Source organism: Prunus mume, linkage group LG3 (assembly GCF_029339155.1).
Source record: "Prunus mume cultivar Tortuosa linkage group LG3, ASM2933915v1, whole genome shotgun sequence".
NCBI classification, from domain to species: domain Eukaryota; kingdom Viridiplantae; phylum Streptophyta; class Magnoliopsida; order Rosales; family Rosaceae; genus Prunus; species Prunus mume.
This window is the reverse complement of record NC_142700.1, coordinates 26,465,044-26,483,792: the sequence shown is the minus strand read 5'-3', so window position 1 is coordinate 26,483,792 and position 18,749 is coordinate 26,465,044. Positions and strand designations below refer to the sequence as shown.

The following is an 18,749-nucleotide window of genomic DNA, read 5'->3' as shown; positions in this document are numbered from 1 at the left end:
GAACGAGCTTTCTAGCTCAATTTAGGGATCAGAAATTGTGTGAAGTACATACATTCTTTACCATCAAGGTTGGATAAGTTTAGGGATTTTTCCATTTTAGAAAGCATGGATATTATGGCAAACATTCCTTTGGATGTGGCAACAAGGTGGAATGTCACTTATAAGATGCTTGATGGTGCATTTAAGTGTGAAAATGTGTTTGCTAGGATGGCGGACGAGAATGCTCCATTTGTTGGTTACTGTAATGAGCTTGAGACGGATGGAGGGAAAAGAAGAAAAAAAACTTGTGAAGGGAGTTGAGCCACCAACCGAGTCGATTTGGGAGAATGTACAAGCCTTTGTGCATTTTCTTAAAAAGTTTTATGAAACCACCCTAAAGTTTAGTGCCACCAAAACTTGTACATCCAATATCATGTTTACCAAATTGGTTGGGTTACAAGTTGAGATTGAAAGAAAAATTAAATATGAGGGGGATGAAACTTTGCAAAAGGTGGCTTCTTGAATGAAGCTCAAGTGGGATAAGTATTGGGGTAGCTTTGAGGGTGTCAACAAACTTGTGTTTATAGGGAATGTGTTAGACCCTAGATGGAAGTTTACCTTGTTCAAGATTATCTTCCACAATCTTGGAGCCGAACCTTCAAAGGTTGAAACTATTGGGGATGAAGTCAAAAGTGCCTTGCTTACTTTGTATAATGAGTATAAAGAGGTTGGTAACTTGGGTTCTCTACAAACACTAGATAAGGGGGATGAGGAAGGTTTGGAAGATGAGCTTGATAATGATGATGCTCATTCTCAAATGTTGAGGGAGATGTTGCTTCAAAGGAAGGAGGAACAACAAATGGAGATCTCTAATGAAGTTGATAAATGCTTTGCCGATCCATTTGAAACCCAAGGAACAAAAACTTCAACCTTTTGGATTGGTGGAAAGGGAATCAATTAAGATATCCAATCATTTCCAAGGTTACCAAGGACATATTTGCAATCCCTTCCTCTACGATTGCTAGTGAGAATGCCTTTAGCCTAGGCAAAAGGATTGTGGATCCTTTTAGAAGCTTCTTGACTCCAAAAATGGTAGACACATTAGTGTGTACTCATGATTGGCTTAGGGTGGACGAATTTAACTTATTGCTTTTTATAAAGAACTTGAAGAAATTCAAGCAAGTAAATATTTCAATTATTTATCTTTAAATTTTATTGATGCTTTGATGGTTTAATGCTTCTACTAATATGTACATATTCTTTTTTCTTTTTCTTTTTCATGTAGTGGCCACTAAGGCTTAAGGGGGTAATGCTCAAGTTTCAACTTCAACAAGCATTTTGCCTCCTCCAACTCCATCACATTTGTAATGCTCAAGTCAAGTGCCTACTTTTGTTTGGATTGTAAACTAATTAAAACTTTTGTTTGGGTTGTAAACTAACTCAAACTTCTACTTTTTTTTTGGGTTGTAAACTAATTCAAACTTACACTTTTTTTTTGGGTTGTAAATTAATTCAAACTTCTTCTTGGGTTGTAGGTTAAGTTTAACTATGTTGTACTTTGGATTTGGATGTTTAGTTTAGTTTTAGGCTTCAATATGTTTTGAGCATGTTTAATTGTAGTTTTAGCTTTTAGGCTTAAATTTCTTATTTTATCATGTTTGCCCAAGTAACTGTCCAAAAACAATACTTAAAACATTGCCCAACAAAACTGGGTAAAAAACTGCATTCAAATCTCAAATTGCAGTCCAGAAAATGTAAAGTGGGCTAAAAAAATTTGGTCAAAAAGGCCCAATCTGTTTGTTTCAGTAGGCCCACCATTAAACCGGCCCAACCGCTACTTGCAATATTATCGACACTCGAAGAACAAACTGCAAATTAGTCAGTGACGGTTTCAATTCTTGATAAACCAACTACACTCCATCAGTTAGCGGTACTAGCTCATCGGTTCGGTTACCAAACCGATCCTAACCCTAGAATTTATGGATTCTGTTTATGGATAATGTTCTTGTTGGTCTCAGAAAACACAATTTGGATGGAATTTATGGTTTCTGTTTGTGGGTAATGTTCTTGTTGATCTTGACACACATTTAATAATCATTTGTCAAATTTTTAATTCTTTAAGCATTGGTGCAGTACAAGTTCTGGGTGCTTGTGGCTATAAAGAACAACATGATGTTCCTTTATCTCTCTAGTTACTTTCTTTATACCTTTCCCATTACTCACAAGACGCAAAATAAATCAAATTGGAATTGAACCACTCAATGTGTCAATTAAAGCACTCCATTACTATATCATATTTTTCTCCTTCACAAAAGCAAGCATTTCTTGAACCATAATGGTTTTTGTTTTTTTGGTTGAAAGAAACTTATTGGGTTTATGCAAGGGTGCTTTGAATTTCCAATGCTGCGATTGTGGGAGTACAGAGCTTTCAAACGTAAAACACCACCACGCTTAACACCAAAGGGTTAACTGCCAATTTACCCCGTGAACTTGTACTCTACTTTCAATTTGCACCATGACCTATTTTCTGAGAAAATTAAGGATACGAATTATTTTTTATCACCAATTCCCGCCTACCATCTAAATCAACTTTTTGACATCCAATAGTTCGTCAAATTGTCATTGCTCAAAGGGTAGTTTCGTCTCTCCACCCTAATAACTCCACTCAGCCCCTTTCCCAATCACACAAGTCGTCAATTTAAAAAGAAACAAGAAAAACAAAAGTCACTGAAGGGTCAATTCGCACAACTATTAGTAAAGTAGGGTTTGTTTTGGGGAAAAAGAGATTCGACGATTCAGCACTGAATAGATGATTTGAAGACTGAGGGAAATTGGTGAGATTCTTGAATACGGGCTTTGTGAAATCGACGAAATATGGCTCCGATTATGCGTAGCAGTGGTTGTCCTCCAAGTACAGTAAGTCTTTTTCTCTTTTTGAATTCATTCTCTCTCATCTCTTTTTTTTATTTTTTGGAATTGTGATTTCCCCACTCCTTTTTCTCCTATTTTATCCACTTACACTCCTTTTTATAACTAAAAAGGAGTGTAAGTGGATAAAATAGGAGTGGGGAAATCATTGCCCTTATTAAAATAATAAGCATCATAAGGATGTACATCAGATAGCGCTGAAAACAACCAACACTATCCAAAACCCAAACATGAGAGACATGAACAAATGTGTCATCTTTTTAAATTATCTTTAGTTTATCTTTCCTTTTCCCACTACTCTTTCGTACCTTCGCACCCTCTGCATTTTTTGTCTCTCTCTTTCTTCTACCTTCACCATCCGCCTGCAATCTCCTCGTCTACTAATTAATTTGTAGCTTGAAGCAAATGAGAGGGAAAAAAAAGTAGCTATATCTCCTATATGGTCTGTTGGAACAGAGAAATCTTAACTTTGCAACTTGTTATGTAGATTATTAAAACAATGATTTATCAATATTAATCTTAACTCTAGTTTGTGATTTTTGATGGAATGGTTTGCTGATATTGGATGGTTAGCTTGTGATTTCAGGGTTACTGGAAAAGCAAGAAGGGAGGTGGTGTTAATGACAAGGCACGAAGAAGAGAAGAAGACGTGCCTTGTGTCAATAAGCCAGCAAAACTTAATTAAATGATGAGTGAGGAAATGCAAAAGTCAATTAAAATTTATTTTCTATAAATGCTTATTTAAATAATAAAATAATTAATTTGTTTAATCAAATCCATTAATAGTGGGTTTAAAACTTGTGTCAAAATTTATATAAAAAACATGGTGTCACGGATCCGCCCCCCCATATATATAGCTTTCAATGGCTTTAAAAGAAGTAAAAATGAAAAATTAATTAAGTAAAACAAATCATAAATAAACATCTTCCAATAGGGCAAGCCACATAGCAGACAACACCTCTTTAGATAAACATCTTCCCGCTACATTCTTCTATAACAAGAAGATAGAGAAACAAATAAAGGTAGGTACCGTTCTCTTGTATTCAGTGAAGCAGGCCGTCTATACTGAAACTGCTCTTCAATAAAAACCAACATTTCAGCTGCACACTACTTCAACTGCAAGCTTCTTAGATACACTGGGACACAAATCCTCATTAAACTTCTCTTCTGTTAATTCTATGGCACATTTGTTTTGATTTAAGCATACCTGCAATAAGTAGAAAGCATCTTAGGAAACTGAGAATATAATTAAAATGGAAATATTTCAATTCTATGAGATGATGGTGTGGTTTATGCACATGACCAGCTAAAGCTGGAAATTTATGCTAGTGCAAGGCATGAGGTTTTTGGATCTGATGACAGTTTGAAGAAGACTTTCACTAGAGAAGAAGTGGCTAAATCACAGGATCAAGTCACTGAAGCCGAGGCTTACTCAACACTGGAAACATATATCTCCCCGAAAATTCGATCATGAGCCATGACACTTCTGTGAGAAATTCTACATTTTGAGTTTACGTCTTAACATTTTACCTTAAATTTAGCCTGCTGCTGACAAGCTTTGAATTCAAATGGTGCCCAAAAATGTAATCAAGCCAGCTGCTGACAAGCTCACTACAAATTTAGTTGATTCAAATACAGGGGAGTTTGGAGGTGCTTACCTTTTCAACCACTGAAATGGAGTTAGGATCATGACAGTTACCCTGGGTGTAGGATCCACAGGAGCCTGTAGGATTCCCGAAGCTGGCAAAGTTTACAGTTGAAATATGTGTCCCCTCAGGACACCTCAAATGGACTGTTGCAATGGTATTGTTACTTCCATTTCCCTCATGCCAAGATTCAAGGTCAATAGAGGGGTAATTCTCTGCAACAATGGCACATACACCTGTGATCTTCCGTCTCGAGAATTTAATTTTCAGTGGATCTCCACCTTTCTCTTCGAATATCACCAGCACATTTCCAGATTGCTTGAACCAAGACCGTGGAACATGGTACCTGCACCAGACAGAAAGACGTTACTTTTTTGTTGGACACAAACAATAGAGCTGCATTTTTCTGTCATGCAGTTTCGCCTTGTGAATTTTAGAAGGAAAAAAACTGTGCTCCAGGAAGATGTAAATCTATTATAGTAAAAGAAAGTCCTGCGAATTTGATAGCATAAAAGAATACCAGAAAAATCAGTAATCATTAGAAGGGAAGAAATGCATGTTACTCATATTGTTTGGGATTGTATCCACAAATCAAAGTAAAGTTTCTTATGCTAAGACACTAGTGTTTTGTCTTTTTGCAAGTGTGTGCCTTTCTAGAAAGAAAGTGAGTGTACATGCATGTGTGTGTGAATGCACGCCTGTGCTTGATTGCTTTAACATTCTTGATGGGCCAACAGTTATTTGAACACTATACAGACTTGGGACTGATCTCATCGTCACTGCATCCTGATAACAGTGTAAAACTGGTTTTTGCTTTTTTTCATTTTAAGATTTTGACAACTGGTGATGAAACTTATTCATGGCTGTCCGGTCCAAAAAATTTCTGGCAGCAATTAAAAGGAAAGAAGCAGAAGACAATTGGCTTCTAAGTTTATTTCAAAAATAAAAAAGTGCATTGAACTTTTTTCCCTTGTTTTACCATCTTTGTGTTGGTCCTCCACATCCTGTGTTGCATTTGTCTGGATCAAATTTGCCTCTGTAATTGCATTCTTTAACACATCCATGAGTAGGGCTCTTCCTAGGCCAGTATCTTCCAATTTCTTCTCCATTTAACCAAGCTAGACCTTTTCCCATGTCAATCATATCGAGCCCAATAGGTTCATCACCTGGCGGAGGGTCCACAATAACCTACAATATTCCAAGTAAATTCTCTATTACCGCCCTTAACCAGCTGTTCTTAAATAAAGTAAGGGCTTATTTCTCAAGCATATGAAAAGTCAGGTTATCCAAGTCTTCACCTTATACCACGTCAAAGGTTGTTTACTTGGTGGTTCTGAGGTCGAAACCCAATTTGCTTTACCTAAACCGTCTCCCTTGTAAAGTCCTAGGTGTTCTCCTTGCAATCCAATCTGGGAATAGAAAAAAGAAATTACACGTAAGTCAGTTAAAAAAATGAAAGCTGAAATACACTTTCAATACAGATTCTCAAAAGGCAGGCTATATTCTTTAGAAAAAGGTTGCAACTCAAAGTTAACCACATTTAAAACCGTTCTTTACACCAAATCAGCCTAGCGTTGAAATCAGGCCAAGTGATTAAATACGCGACCATGCCAGCACCAAACTAGAAAAGTTTGGTAGAATGAGGAAATATGCACCAATAAATGTCACTTTGGACCAAACGATTGTGAACCAAGTGGGGAACTGGCTTGGCATAAGTTCTTTTCCACTCGTTAATTGATCAAGGACTTCAAATCTTTTTGATCTAGAAAGCTTATATCACAATATGACAAAAATAAAGAAATTTCCTTGAAATTGAGAGAATCAGTAGGAAATTACATGCTATATCTATAATCTGGGCCACTAGTGGCCCAACCTTGATGTGCTATCTTGGCATCTAAGTTGACCTTTGAAAATACTTTCCCTTTTCCTTGCAGACCTCTCCTTGGTATGCACAAGGATTTTCCTTGGAATATTCTAGACCACCTATTTCGGCCACAGTGCAAAGTTGGGTACAAACACCCATGTAAGAAATCAACTGGTTGCGGTTGGCATTCTGCTCTGTATTTTATGTTTCTTGTTTTCATCAGCTAAAGAAAAGCGAGAAGGAAAATAAACTGATAGAAAGGGAGAAAATACCTTGTAGGTCCAATTATTCGCAGACAAATCTGTTGTCCCATTGTTGAACCCTGTAATGTTGACGCTAGTTAGCCCTGCCCCTACCCATTCATAAAATGATCCTGCATTCTAAGAGCAAAAACAAATAATTAATAAGATGTTGAAATTGTAGAATTAAAAGTGAACAATATACAAAGATGACTGATAATGAGCCAGCTATATTCAATAACATATATATATATATATATGTACGCATGTATGTATGCATAGGGAAAATCTCTAATGATGTTCTTTTGGAGAAAAAGACCACATTGTGGAGGCCGACCCATCAATGTGGTCGAATGTATCAACCGTCTTTTCTCCTTTAGGTTTCCCTTTAAGATAAACTAAATTGCAGGATGGGCTCCAACACGTGGACTCCCTCTTTAGAAGCTCCCCATATTTATTCAAAAAAACTAACCAGAGTTCTGCAGATATATATTCAAATATTACACTTCTGAATTAGGGAAGAAGAAAAGCATGGATTATATAAAGAGCTGCTACTGAATGTCTGAAAGGGTGCTTGGCACCAAAAGAAACAACAACAAAATTTATGAAGTTTATTACCTACTTTTGTTTTTTGTTCTTTTTCTTTCTGACTAAGTGATCAAAGTGTTAAAAGTAATGCATCTTAGTTGTATCTTTTCTTACAGGTTTCTTATGAAAGTTGTATCTCTTGACTATATGAGAAGTTGTATCTTTTAGATATCAAAAGTTGCATCTGTATCTCTTGGAATTAATTCAAGAGTTGTGTCTTATTATGTAAAGGTGTAAATGTAATTATAAATAGCCAATGTTATGGGCTGCTGTTATATTGAAGAAGTTAATAAAATCAGTTTGTATAATTCTCTGTTTTAAAAACACTCCCTGCCTTACTTTATATTTCCATCCTATTCTTCAGTTTTGTGATCATTCCCCCGACACAAAGATCACTGGCTGTAGAAATACTGCAAATCTGAATCATCTCACTAGAGTTCCTTGCATTTTTAATAATAGATATAAACAAAGAGGACAAACGAAAGCACCCAGAATGTCTTCTCATTTAAAATTAACTCAAACTGGTAGTGTAGGTTAGGGTAACAGTGAATTATGAATACATAAGAAAATAGATTTGAAAGAATGGATGGGAGAATGGATTTAAAAAATCATAACTAAATGGAATCCAACATTTCCAAATTTTTTGAATTGGCAGAGTATAAAACTCTGACTCATAGGCATCATAGTTGTTTTTCCATTGTGCATCAGATGAAGTGGTTGACACTAGTCTCAACTGAAAGTTAACAGTAAATAATCACGGCAATTAGGCAAGACAGAAAACAAACATACCTGCAAACCAACTGTCATGCTTAGCAGAGCAATTTCATTCTTTCCTGCCTTCAGAGAGATAGGAGTTTTTAATTTGAAGGGTGGGTGTGTGCCATTTCCAGATGCACTAGCTGAAGATCAAGCATATATGACAATTATTAGCAAGAGCTATCTTTTAAAAAAAAAAAAGAGTTGTATACTATTCCCAAAATCTTAAACCTGTAAGAATGTGGGCCAACCACTACTTTGTATTTTAACACTCCCCCTCACATTTGAGGATGCAATTGCAGGGATTCAAAGTCAGGGTCTCCTGCTATGACACCCGATTGAAGTAAGAGGATCCAATCCAGCACAAATTGGCTACCAGTGGAGAGGCCCAGGATCTTATATATCATGGGACTAGAACTGATGTGGTGTCTAATATTCTCAATGGATAACAGTCACTACAGAAACATGACTCATTTTAACAGAAAAATAAGTGCATGCAAGTTTCCCTTTTGAATACTGACCATAAAACTTTTAGATCAGAATAATAACCTTGGAGTTCTTGATTCACAAATGCATGGAGAGCATGACCTTTTGATTCAATTAGAAGAATTGGCGAGCTACCATTCTTTAGAAACGCTTCAGTTTCACCAACAAATATGCTGCAATTAAAGAATGCTATGAGTCATAGAAATTACTTGATTCAGCTCTACAATGCACATTTCATCTATTTTACAAATCTGTTACATCATATGTGCACATTGGCTTAAGTAGAAAAGGAATCTCCAAAGATACTACTAAAACAATTATACGAATTTTTTCTATAATCAAAATGCATATAAAATGGAGCAGTTATCGATATATAATAGAAAAAATTATAGAGCAGCAGCAGAGGAGCTTTCTAATAACTAAAAGTTCAGGAAAAATAGCAAAATTTAGGTTTTAAGATGTATCAAAGAACAAATGAATTTAGTACCAATTTTCTATTTTTATCCATTGGATACCAATTTTCTATCTTTATGCATTGGAGACCATTTGAAAAACCAAATCAAGGGATCTAAGACTCTAATGTAGTGTAAATATTTAGCAAATTTAGGGTTTTAAGATTTTATCAAAGAACAAAATGCATTTAGTACTCATTTTCTATTTTTATGCACTGCAGACCATTTGAAAACCTAAATCGAAGGATCCAAGACTCTTATAAAGTCTAAATGCATGTAGAAGGAAGCTTTAGACCTTGATTTGTAGAGGAAGAGTGAGTTTAAATAAGAGTTTCATTTAAAAAGAAGAAAAACAAAGCTTTATTATTGAAAAAAGAAGAAAAACACAAATGAAATGGACTAATTTCCATCACATCTGAGATACACCTTTCAAAACATAACACAAATTACACAGGATTATTTTTTAATTTTCAATATTTAAGAGCATTTCAATTAAGGGTTTAGTTTTTTAAAGTTTTAAAAACTTCAAACGAAAAATGGTTGGGAAGTTTGAAACTTGTTTTTTGGAGATGGGTGTAATGATCTTGGGTGTAAATAGTACCTTCCAACTTTTAATGGCCCAAAAAGTCAATGTCACTTGGGGTCCTAGTATCCCCATCTCGACTATTTATTGCCTCCAAGCACGCTCTTAACTTAGCAATAAAAGGCCTAAGTGGCTACCAAATCCTTGATAAAAATGATATGGCAAATGGTAAAAGCATGCTGTTATATTTCATAATGAGCAAAGACGAACCTTGTTGTGTACCATAGATAGTCGGTCGTAAATTTTGTGGTGTTGATGTGATCCACCAAGCCCTTTTTAACGAAGTCAGCTTCACCCCAAATTCCAGGTTTCTCCACAAATACATCCCATTTGAGACCTTTAAAGCTTTTGTCAGGTGATCCCACTGATGGCTGCAAACTCTCAGGTAGCATTTCAACTATAGAGCTCTGGTATCCAACCTGTTGGAAAATTTAATCTTGAACTGTAAATCCTAACTGAAAATCAAATTGATACTACCCTGAATCGTTGTTTGAATGGGATCCTATGTAAGAAGCAGAACATATCTATATACACATATATGCATGTATTCAGCATACAAGATAAGATAAACATATTAACAATTGAAAGTATATCTTGTCGGGAATGAGAGTACGCAGGCATCACAGAACTGAATTTTTACCTTTGCGGTATTAAATACTGCATTTTTGCAGTCAGGCAGAATGCTAACTGACCATGCTGGCAGATGATATGACACATTTCGAAATTTTACTGTCTTGTCATTTTTGTCGTCCATGTTAGCTATAAAGGCAGCACACGCTCCAGAAGAGTCAGTATACACATCAGCCTACAATGCAGGGAACTGTTCAGTAATATTTCCCTAGTTGTGAAATAGATTAAAAGGAAGTTTTAATTTGGTGAAAATTTTAAAAGCACAAATTGGCAGAACCGAATATTACAACATGAACTAAAAAGTATAAGCAGTGGACATTTATAAAAAAAATATATATATATATATATATATATATATGAAATTTTATTTGATAAGAAAGACTGCATTAAAGTGCACAAGTAATCCCTCAAGAGCATAAAAGAAAAGAACATTAATACAGAAAACTAAATACTACAACATGAGCTCAAACATATAAGCAGCGGAAACAAAAATATGAAATTTTATTTCATAAGAAAGACTGTAAAATAAAGTGCACAAATAATCCACCAAGAGCATAAAAGAAAAGCACATTAATACAGAGAACTAGATCTACAATAAGAAACCACAGTTAATCAAGCTGTCCCTTTTTCCATCCCCTGCACCTGCCCGCAAAAAGTTACACATTCTTCCTCCCAATTTCCTAACAATACCACAAGGAGCCGTAAATAGAGAAACATCATAAGTCGGCAAGCTACCCAATACCAATTGCATTAAAGTTAAACGTCCCCCTCTTGACAGGAAAGCTTTTTGCCAACCCTGCAAGTGCCTCTCAACCTTCTCTAATGCCAGGTTTCAGAAGCTAGCACTTCTCAGATTACTCCCCATTGGTAGGCCCAAATATTTTAAAGTCCACAACCCCACAACTCCGCCAACCTCTGAACTTTGCTATCCTTTGTGTTAAAATCCAAAAACAAACATTTTGACTTGTTAATTTTCAAGTCATAGTGTACAAAAAAGACAAAACAGCAAAGACAGCATGCTCCTCCATTTCTGTTCATCATCAGATAGGAAAAATACTGTATCATCCACCAATTTCAGATGTGAAATTTCCAGTCTATCTCTTCCCATCTCCCACCCCAAAACTAACTGATTTTGAAATGCTTTCTAGACTAATCTACTTAACACATGAGTTATCAACACCAATAAAAAAGGAGATAGCAGATCCGCTTGCTAATCCCTCTTGAGGCACCAAATTTTCCATTAGGTCTCGCACTAATTAAAATGGAAAGATGGACTAAGTGCAAGCATACACAGATCCATCACCTACATTTAGTTTTAAAGCCCTTCTTCTCCAACACAAAATCAAGGAAATTCCACTCCATGTGGCCGTAGGCTTTCTCCAAGTCAATCTTGAACACAAAAGCTTCCTTTTTCATAAGCAGCAAAGAATATGATTGTACAGCTAAAATTGACTTTAACACATCCACTAACAAGAACCGCCTAGCAGTTCATGTACAAGTACTACCAGCATATCAAATTAATTAGATAACCAAATACCAAGCTTCAAACTAGTTTCCTTTGATAACTATATCTAGGGCAAAAACAAAACATTAATATCTAGCAATGACAAAGACGAATACCGTCAGAAAATATACCTCTTGGGAAGGACCCAGTGAAACATTAATTCGCTCACTATTGAGCATGATATGCTCACATAACTTAATGGCTCTGTGAAGTTGCTTAAGGTGGCCCCATTTTGGAAGCCTAGGTAATCCTATAAAAGAAATGAAAACAATAAGTACAATAGAAGTTAGTATCACAAATGTTGGGTATATTCATATTCAGATTGGATATATAAAAGTTGAAAAAAAAAAAATATTTGAGGCATCACAATAGCTAACCATATTCATCAATTGGTGCCTCATAGTCATAACTCGTGGTAATGAATGGTCCTCCTGAAGTGCGACCAAAATTGGTTCCTCCATGATACTAAACCACAAAAGAAAAAAGTAACAACTATGAAAATTTTGTTAACAAATGTAATGCCACCAACAATAGAGAAATAGTGAATGACAAAATTGATGCACATGGAAAAAAAAAACAAAAGAACCAGAGGAGAAAACTAATGGCAAAGTTACATAACATACATGAAAATTTTGTCACAGAATTAATGAAGTACCATGTAGTAATTTTGAACACTGCCTCCTTTTTGGAAAAAGCGAGCTACAGAATAAGCAATATCTTCAGCTGGCCTGTGAGGATTTCTGGCGCCAAATGTTTGAAACCTGAAATAAATGGGAGATTGATCCAACCACATAAGTTAAGAGGAAATTTTGATTCAGAAAGAATCAGAATATGGAAAGAGAGAGAGTACTGTTCCAAGATAAGACAGCAGAATTAAATTATGAGGCACCTAGTCATTGGTCTCCAATGCATATATATATTTCTTATCCAGAAGCATGCACCCATACTTTGTATTCTAATCCCCCATGATATGTTACTCAGAGGCAGTTACAGGACAGTAACAATCCATTTTAACTCAGTTGCAGTTAGACCCACTTTAACTCAATTGCCGACTGAATATTCACCAATGTATCCTTCATGGAAAAAACCTTCACACCCTAAATCCTATATCTTAATCTCATAAACTCCTTAAAACCATATTAAAATAATAAAGCCAAACAACGCCTAAATAACCCATAAGACATTAAAAGGTAAAATAAATAAAAATCAGAGATTGAAGTCATTCTATTTGTTGCACAAGGTAGCTGGAAACCACGTGCGACTTACGGTGGAGCAAACAGGATGAAGCACACTACAGAATTGCGTTGGAAGTCACCCTATAGGGTGCTAAAGGAAGCAAGGCATGATGCGTAGTCCAAGGAGTAGGCACACACCCTAGGTGCTCAGATGCAGGTTCTTGGATATGGTGGTATCTCAAGACGTTGCAACAACACATGAATGCAGGCACATTGTGCGGTTCAACGCCTATCATGCTCTACTGTGACAACCTTAGTACCATTTACATTGCTTCAATCTAGTTTCATGCTTGCACCAAATATATTTGACTCCATTATCATTTTTTATTGAAGCTTGTGATATATAGAAGCCTCCATGTTCAGTTTGTTTCCTATGCTGATCAGACCACTGCACTTGAAGATTCTCAGGAAAATATAAATAAATAAAACTGTACGATTAGTAAACAAGAAGCCTCCGGAAAAAACTAAACAAGGACCTAGATCAGCGACTCTATCCTAAAGAAGTTAAGTCAAGACAACCACCTCATTCCAGAAAACTAGATAACATCTGCTTCCTGATCTAATACAATAACAGAGAAAGATAGCTCCTTAAACTCCAAAGCTACAAACGCCCACAAATAAGCCCAAAACCACACACCCTATCCTATAAAAGCTCCTCCTCACCAAGGAACACTTTTAGCTATTGTGTTTTTTGTTTTTGAGGGCATAAATTTAGAAAATAAAACCCACATCACAATATCTAATACCTTTGACTTCTACACTCATTGCCAACTGGTTTTGACTTGGATGCTCTAACTTGAACTAGGTACTAGAGTGTGGAATTCATCCTCATGTCAAGCCAATTTGGCTATACATGCTCCACGCCATCTAACATCATTGATCCACATATTTTTGCTCAATATGTCTACATGTGGGGGTGTGTTTTGAGAATTTAAAATTTCACATCCCAAATTCTAAGCCTTGTATCAGAATATATGATATTCCTTTCCACTCATTCTGTCCTAATTGGTTTTTGGTTGGATGTTCTACCCTCAACTCATTCTGAACTCATTTGCCATAGACTATCAACTTTTCAGAGGTCTGTTAAACTGTCTGTCAGTGATTTTAGTTGTGTATCATTTGCATATATTAGGTGTTAGTTTGTAAACTTACCTAATTCGAATATATTTTCTATAAAATTATATAATACCTCTTGAAAGAAGAATATATTGAAAAAGGTTAATTCCTGAAAAATAAATAGACACTTTTGTCTTGAATATGTTAATAGAAACCATACCAAAAAAATTTGGATGGGAGCTGGCACAACAAAAGTATTTGATTTTCATAGCACCACACTTTCATTAAGATGGCTAATGATGATGATATCATAACAAAAAGATTAATAGAAAAATGAAACATAGAAATGAAATAGGAACAGAGAGACAAAGGTGCAATACTACATTACCAGCCAGGCCAATTCTCTGTCCAAATTTTAGGTTTGTTTGGATAGATAGGTGTAAATTGATCACAGTAGAAGGAGTTACAAGTATTTATCTGCAAAAGAAACAAGGATTGGGATGTCATACTTTTCGTAGAATGCTAAAATTCCCAAACATCCAAATCTTATATAATTTTAAGGTATTAGTCCATGCATAAATCAAACAAGAATTCAATACACAAGTCATATAAAAAATGTGCATAGATACAGCGATACCATGACTTTCATATCACGTGACCATTCGAAGAAGAAACAATGAAATCTGAACTCCTGAATTACTTGTGCAACAGAGAGAGAGAGAGAGAGAGAGAGAGAGAGAGAGAGAGAGAGAGGGAGAGTCAAGACACCCTTGAGTAAACCATAACAATCCAGTCAATAAATCAGTAACTGCTTAAATCTGCCTGTGATTATAATGGGTTTATATATATATAAGGGATCCCTTAAATAATTTTATTTGAGGGACGCCCTTTAGGGTACCCTACGAATTTTTTTTTCCAACGATTGAAACCATCTAATTTTTAAGTCTTCATTCATAGATCATCCTTACCAAAAATTAGACAAATCGGAAACCATTTAGACATCTAATTGTGTCTTAGAAAATCAATGAAAACGGTGCTTCAAGAAAGTACTAAAATTTCAATCATTTAATTGAGTGGTCAAATGATATCGGATTCAAGTGATTTTTTGCAGAAATGATCTTCGAATGAATATCTACAAAATAGACGGTCTGGATTGATGAAATACAATGTATGGGGGGGCCTACAAGGGTGTCCCTCAAATAAGGTTTAGGGTTTATATATATATATATGAGAAACTACAAGGAGAAATTCCTTCAACCTTATTTTTCTATCGTATGATACAGAAAACATGCCTAAAAAAATCATGTCAATAAAAGACAAGGTGAACAAACGCACATTTTTAAATCTTAAATTGTTTTGACATAAAAGAATACTTCATTTTAGTTAATTAAAGTACAGAAGCTTGAAGAAAAATGTCAAAATGAAAAGTTTTAATCTGACCAACTCATTATAACAATAATATCGTTCAACTATACATGTGCAGATACTCTCCCAATTCCAGAAGTCAAAAGCCAAAACTTTTTTATATTGTTTCAGTCATAAATAGGCAGAATCTGGATTCTGTAAATTATATATAATAAATTAATAATGGTAAATAAACACTGAGCAGTACTTCTCTAAGCTAAGATCAAAAACCTTTCAAGTGACCTTACCACAGACTCTGGAGCATCAAATTGTTGGCACATGATCCAAGGCACGCCTGTATTCTGAGAAACAGCCATGCTAGCAGCCCACATGGCATATTGTTTACCCCCTTCTCCATAATCTTTTTCATAGTATCCATACTCATTTTCTATCTGCAGCAAAAGAATTATGTTGAGTGAAGCTTAACATCTGTTACAAAAATGTACATTAACGAAAAAACCGAGTAAAAGAATCTGAAAACCATTTTTCTGTTCTTTTCTTTCTTTTCCTAACAAGAAAAATTCAAAACTAAAACCTAGACAAAATTCCCAAACCCTTCAATTGATTTACTTGATCGAAAAAAAGAAATTTTCAGTTTTGCAAGAAGACAATTATAAGTGAAATCAAACCAAACAACAAAAAATTAACAGAACATACGGTTCTCTAGAATCAGAATCTATGGAAATTTTCTCATATCAATTTATTATAATTTAAAACTGATAAGTAAGTCTACTATATTAGCAAGATGTGTCTTCGAAATTTACTTTCACATACCAATATCCTTTTTAACTCAGGGAAATTTAATTTCAAAAACCAATCTCCTTTACAGATAAACATTATCACTTGCATTAACAATCATGTAAGCAAACTTAAATCTTATTGGGATAATAAGATTCAAAATCTAGGGACACTAACAATTTCATCAATTCTGTTGAGAATGGATGGATTTCATGTACCTCATCCTTTAAATTGTTAACAAAATTGTGTAATAGAAAAACTAAAACAATGATCTGTAAAAATCGAAAAAGAATTCCAATCACACAATGTGATTAAGGGGGAACTAGAATGATTACACAATGTCACCAAGCTTAGCTAAACAAAAATCTCGTAAATACAAAAGCTTTCCAGCCAAGAAAGCAAATCAGAATAAACAATTATATAGAAAGATCACCAGGTAAATCAAAATAAAAATCAGAATGAATCTGAACCTAGAGCTCCCATTTTAGTAGAAGAAAACAAGGTTCACGAATCATATTTTCTTTTCTATTTTGACATCTCTAGTATGCTTGCCGGAGTAGAAATGCAAGATTTGGAATAGAAACAATTATCTAATGTATTCATCTCTCAAGAAGTATAAAGATATAGAAACCAAGTATTTACCAATAAGACAACTACGTTTAATTTACAAAACGTAACCCTAGCATGATGCCGTATAATTGCACAAAACCAGGACATTTGATTAACTATCACTAAATGGCTTAACCAAAAATAAAAATAAAAATTAAGCATATCAAAAATTTCATCTAAGTGCTTCCGCAATAAAAGATACTTGCCTGTGCCAAGATAATGGGACCTCCTTGTGAGGCAAAAAGCTTCTCCTGTTTCATAAGGTTAACTATGAATGCTGTGAACTTCTGCATATGATACTGAAACCCCAGGAAGTAGGCAAAATCAGTTAGAGAGGGGAAACTAATTAATTTCAAATGGGAAACAGTTATGATGTAGAAACTAAACAGAAATACATGAAGGAGACAATAGAGGGAATGAAGAAGAAGAATGAGAGGGATGAACAAAATTGGTTTAATTATTTTAATCACCTCTACATAAATTGAAACACAATGGCCTGGTGATTGGCACATGAAAGTAAAAATGAAATCCAATCTCTATCCCAAGATCATAAGAAATTATGAATATTCTTGGAACATTATCGATAATATTTCTACCCTAGGCAGTAACAATTTGACTTCCATACCTTAAAGGGCTCATTTTCAGTTCGAAATACAGTGCCAGGCACATAATGCAGCCAAACGGGTACTCCTCTGTTGTATTAAACAAATATTTCTTAGGAGTTCTCAAACAATAATTAAAGTAAGAAAAGTAGCAGAAAAAAAAAGTATGCAACAGGAGCCAAAATTAAACTTTCCTACTGTAGAAACCAATATTACAATCCAAAATGGAATGGCATACCCAAAGTACCATTCTGCGGCAACAAATGGACCAATTCGAAGAATCAAGTACATCCCAGCCTGCTCGACAATCTTCACAAACTTCACCAGATCATATCGTCCCCCAAAATAATACTGAAAATCCCAATTAAGACATTAAGTACCTCTTAATCCATATGTCACAAAAGTAAAAATAAAAGAGCTTTTTCTTTTTGGAATTTCACTCACATTGCCTGGAGATGGTTCATGACCATTCCAAAAGACATATGTCTCAATCACATCCACCCCTCCTTCTTTTGCCGTTTGAACTAGATTCGGCCACATCTAGACACACAAACAAACCACATTCAAGTTTTGAACCAAGTAAAAATGCAACGCACAAGCAATAAAAAAGGGAAACAATGGGGAAAACCATCAGATAATGAAACAAAATGAAATAGATGTGCTTAGAGGTCTTCTATCAAACAATTAGGCTCCATTGAATTGCCAAGGAAAATGCAGAACATAAAAGAGCCATCTCTAGCTAGCTAGTTAACTAGAAGGAAGAGTAAAGTAAAGTGGGTTTTTGATAGAGACAGTTACCCCAGGGACACTGCGAGGGTAGTGAATGGCAGCAGAAATGAGTAGCTTCCGCTGGCCATCGATTAGCAGAGACCGACTGTCGTAGCTCACGTTACCTGCCGTCGCCATTGCCGACCACAATGTCAAGCTCAGTAACAGCGAAAACAGCAGCCATGGCAGCTTCATCTTCTTCAGAGAGCTAGCTAGCTATGAATGAGGCTCAATGGCCTTTTATGTATGAATGTGTGTGAGGGAGACGGAGAGAAGAGAACAGAGCATGTGAAATTGGGTAATCTATTTATGGCGAATAGCTCAGCAAATCTCAGCGGGACAGATACTGCCTAATACTGTCCAATCCAATCCCAGTAGTATTTTCTTTTCTTTTCTTTTCTTTTCTTTTCTTTTTTTATACAAAATAAATAAATATTTGAAAAAATACAGAGAGAGGGTTTTTTGGGGGTTTTAGGGAAGTCGGTGGCTCTCATCTCTCACAATCACAACTTCCGGTACAATCCCAAGATTAGCTGCAGATTTCATGTCATGTCAGAGTCATGTGGATGGGTGGGTACGTGTGTCCTAAAGGATTTTTTTCTTTTTCTATTTTAGTTGGGAAACAAGTTTCATTAATAGGGAAATTGGTGGCTTTACTCTCGGCGGGCATATAAATACATTA

The 18,749-nt window shown here is 35.4% G+C and overlaps 1 protein-coding gene across 1 annotated transcript; it reads right to left on the bottom strand.

The window, feature by feature from the left end:
- Nucleotides 1-3,775: 3,775 nt before the first annotated feature.
- Nucleotides 3,776-18,390, bottom strand: BGAL10 (beta-galactosidase 10). The gene is made up of 19 exons (XM_008229375.2): nt 18,098-18,390; nt 17,744-17,839; nt 17,538-17,650; nt 17,323-17,389; nt 16,904-16,996; nt 15,599-15,742; nt 14,335-14,423; nt 12,311-12,416; nt 12,033-12,120; nt 11,787-11,905; nt 10,162-10,326; nt 9,732-9,940; nt 8,550-8,659; nt 8,034-8,143; nt 6,690-6,797; nt 5,852-5,962; nt 5,533-5,741; nt 4,566-4,899; nt 3,776-4,114 (listed from the first exon to the last, which is right to left on the bottom strand). Exons 1-19 carry the CDS (start codon nt 18,260-18,262, stop codon nt 4,004-4,006), a joined length of 2,547 nt encoding a protein of 848 aa, XP_008227597.2. The 5' UTR covers nt 18,263-18,390; the 3' UTR covers nt 3,776-4,003.
- Nucleotides 18,391-18,749: the final 359 nt, after the last annotated feature.

Excerpts from the sequence above, each read along its gene's own strand:
- BGAL10 (XM_008229375.2), bottom strand. The coding sequence starts at position 18,262 with ATGAAGCTGCCATGGCTGCTGTTTTCGCTGTTACTGAGCTTGACATTG. Across the intron at positions 9,941-10,161 it reads CAGTATTTAATACCGCAAAG|GTTGGATACCAGAGCTCTAT; the intron begins GTAAAAATTCAG and ends ATTTTCCAACAG. Across the intron at positions 4,115-4,565 it reads CCATTTCAGTGGTTGAAAAG|GTATGCTTAAATCAAAACAA; the intron begins GTAAGCACCTCC and ends TACTTATTGCAG.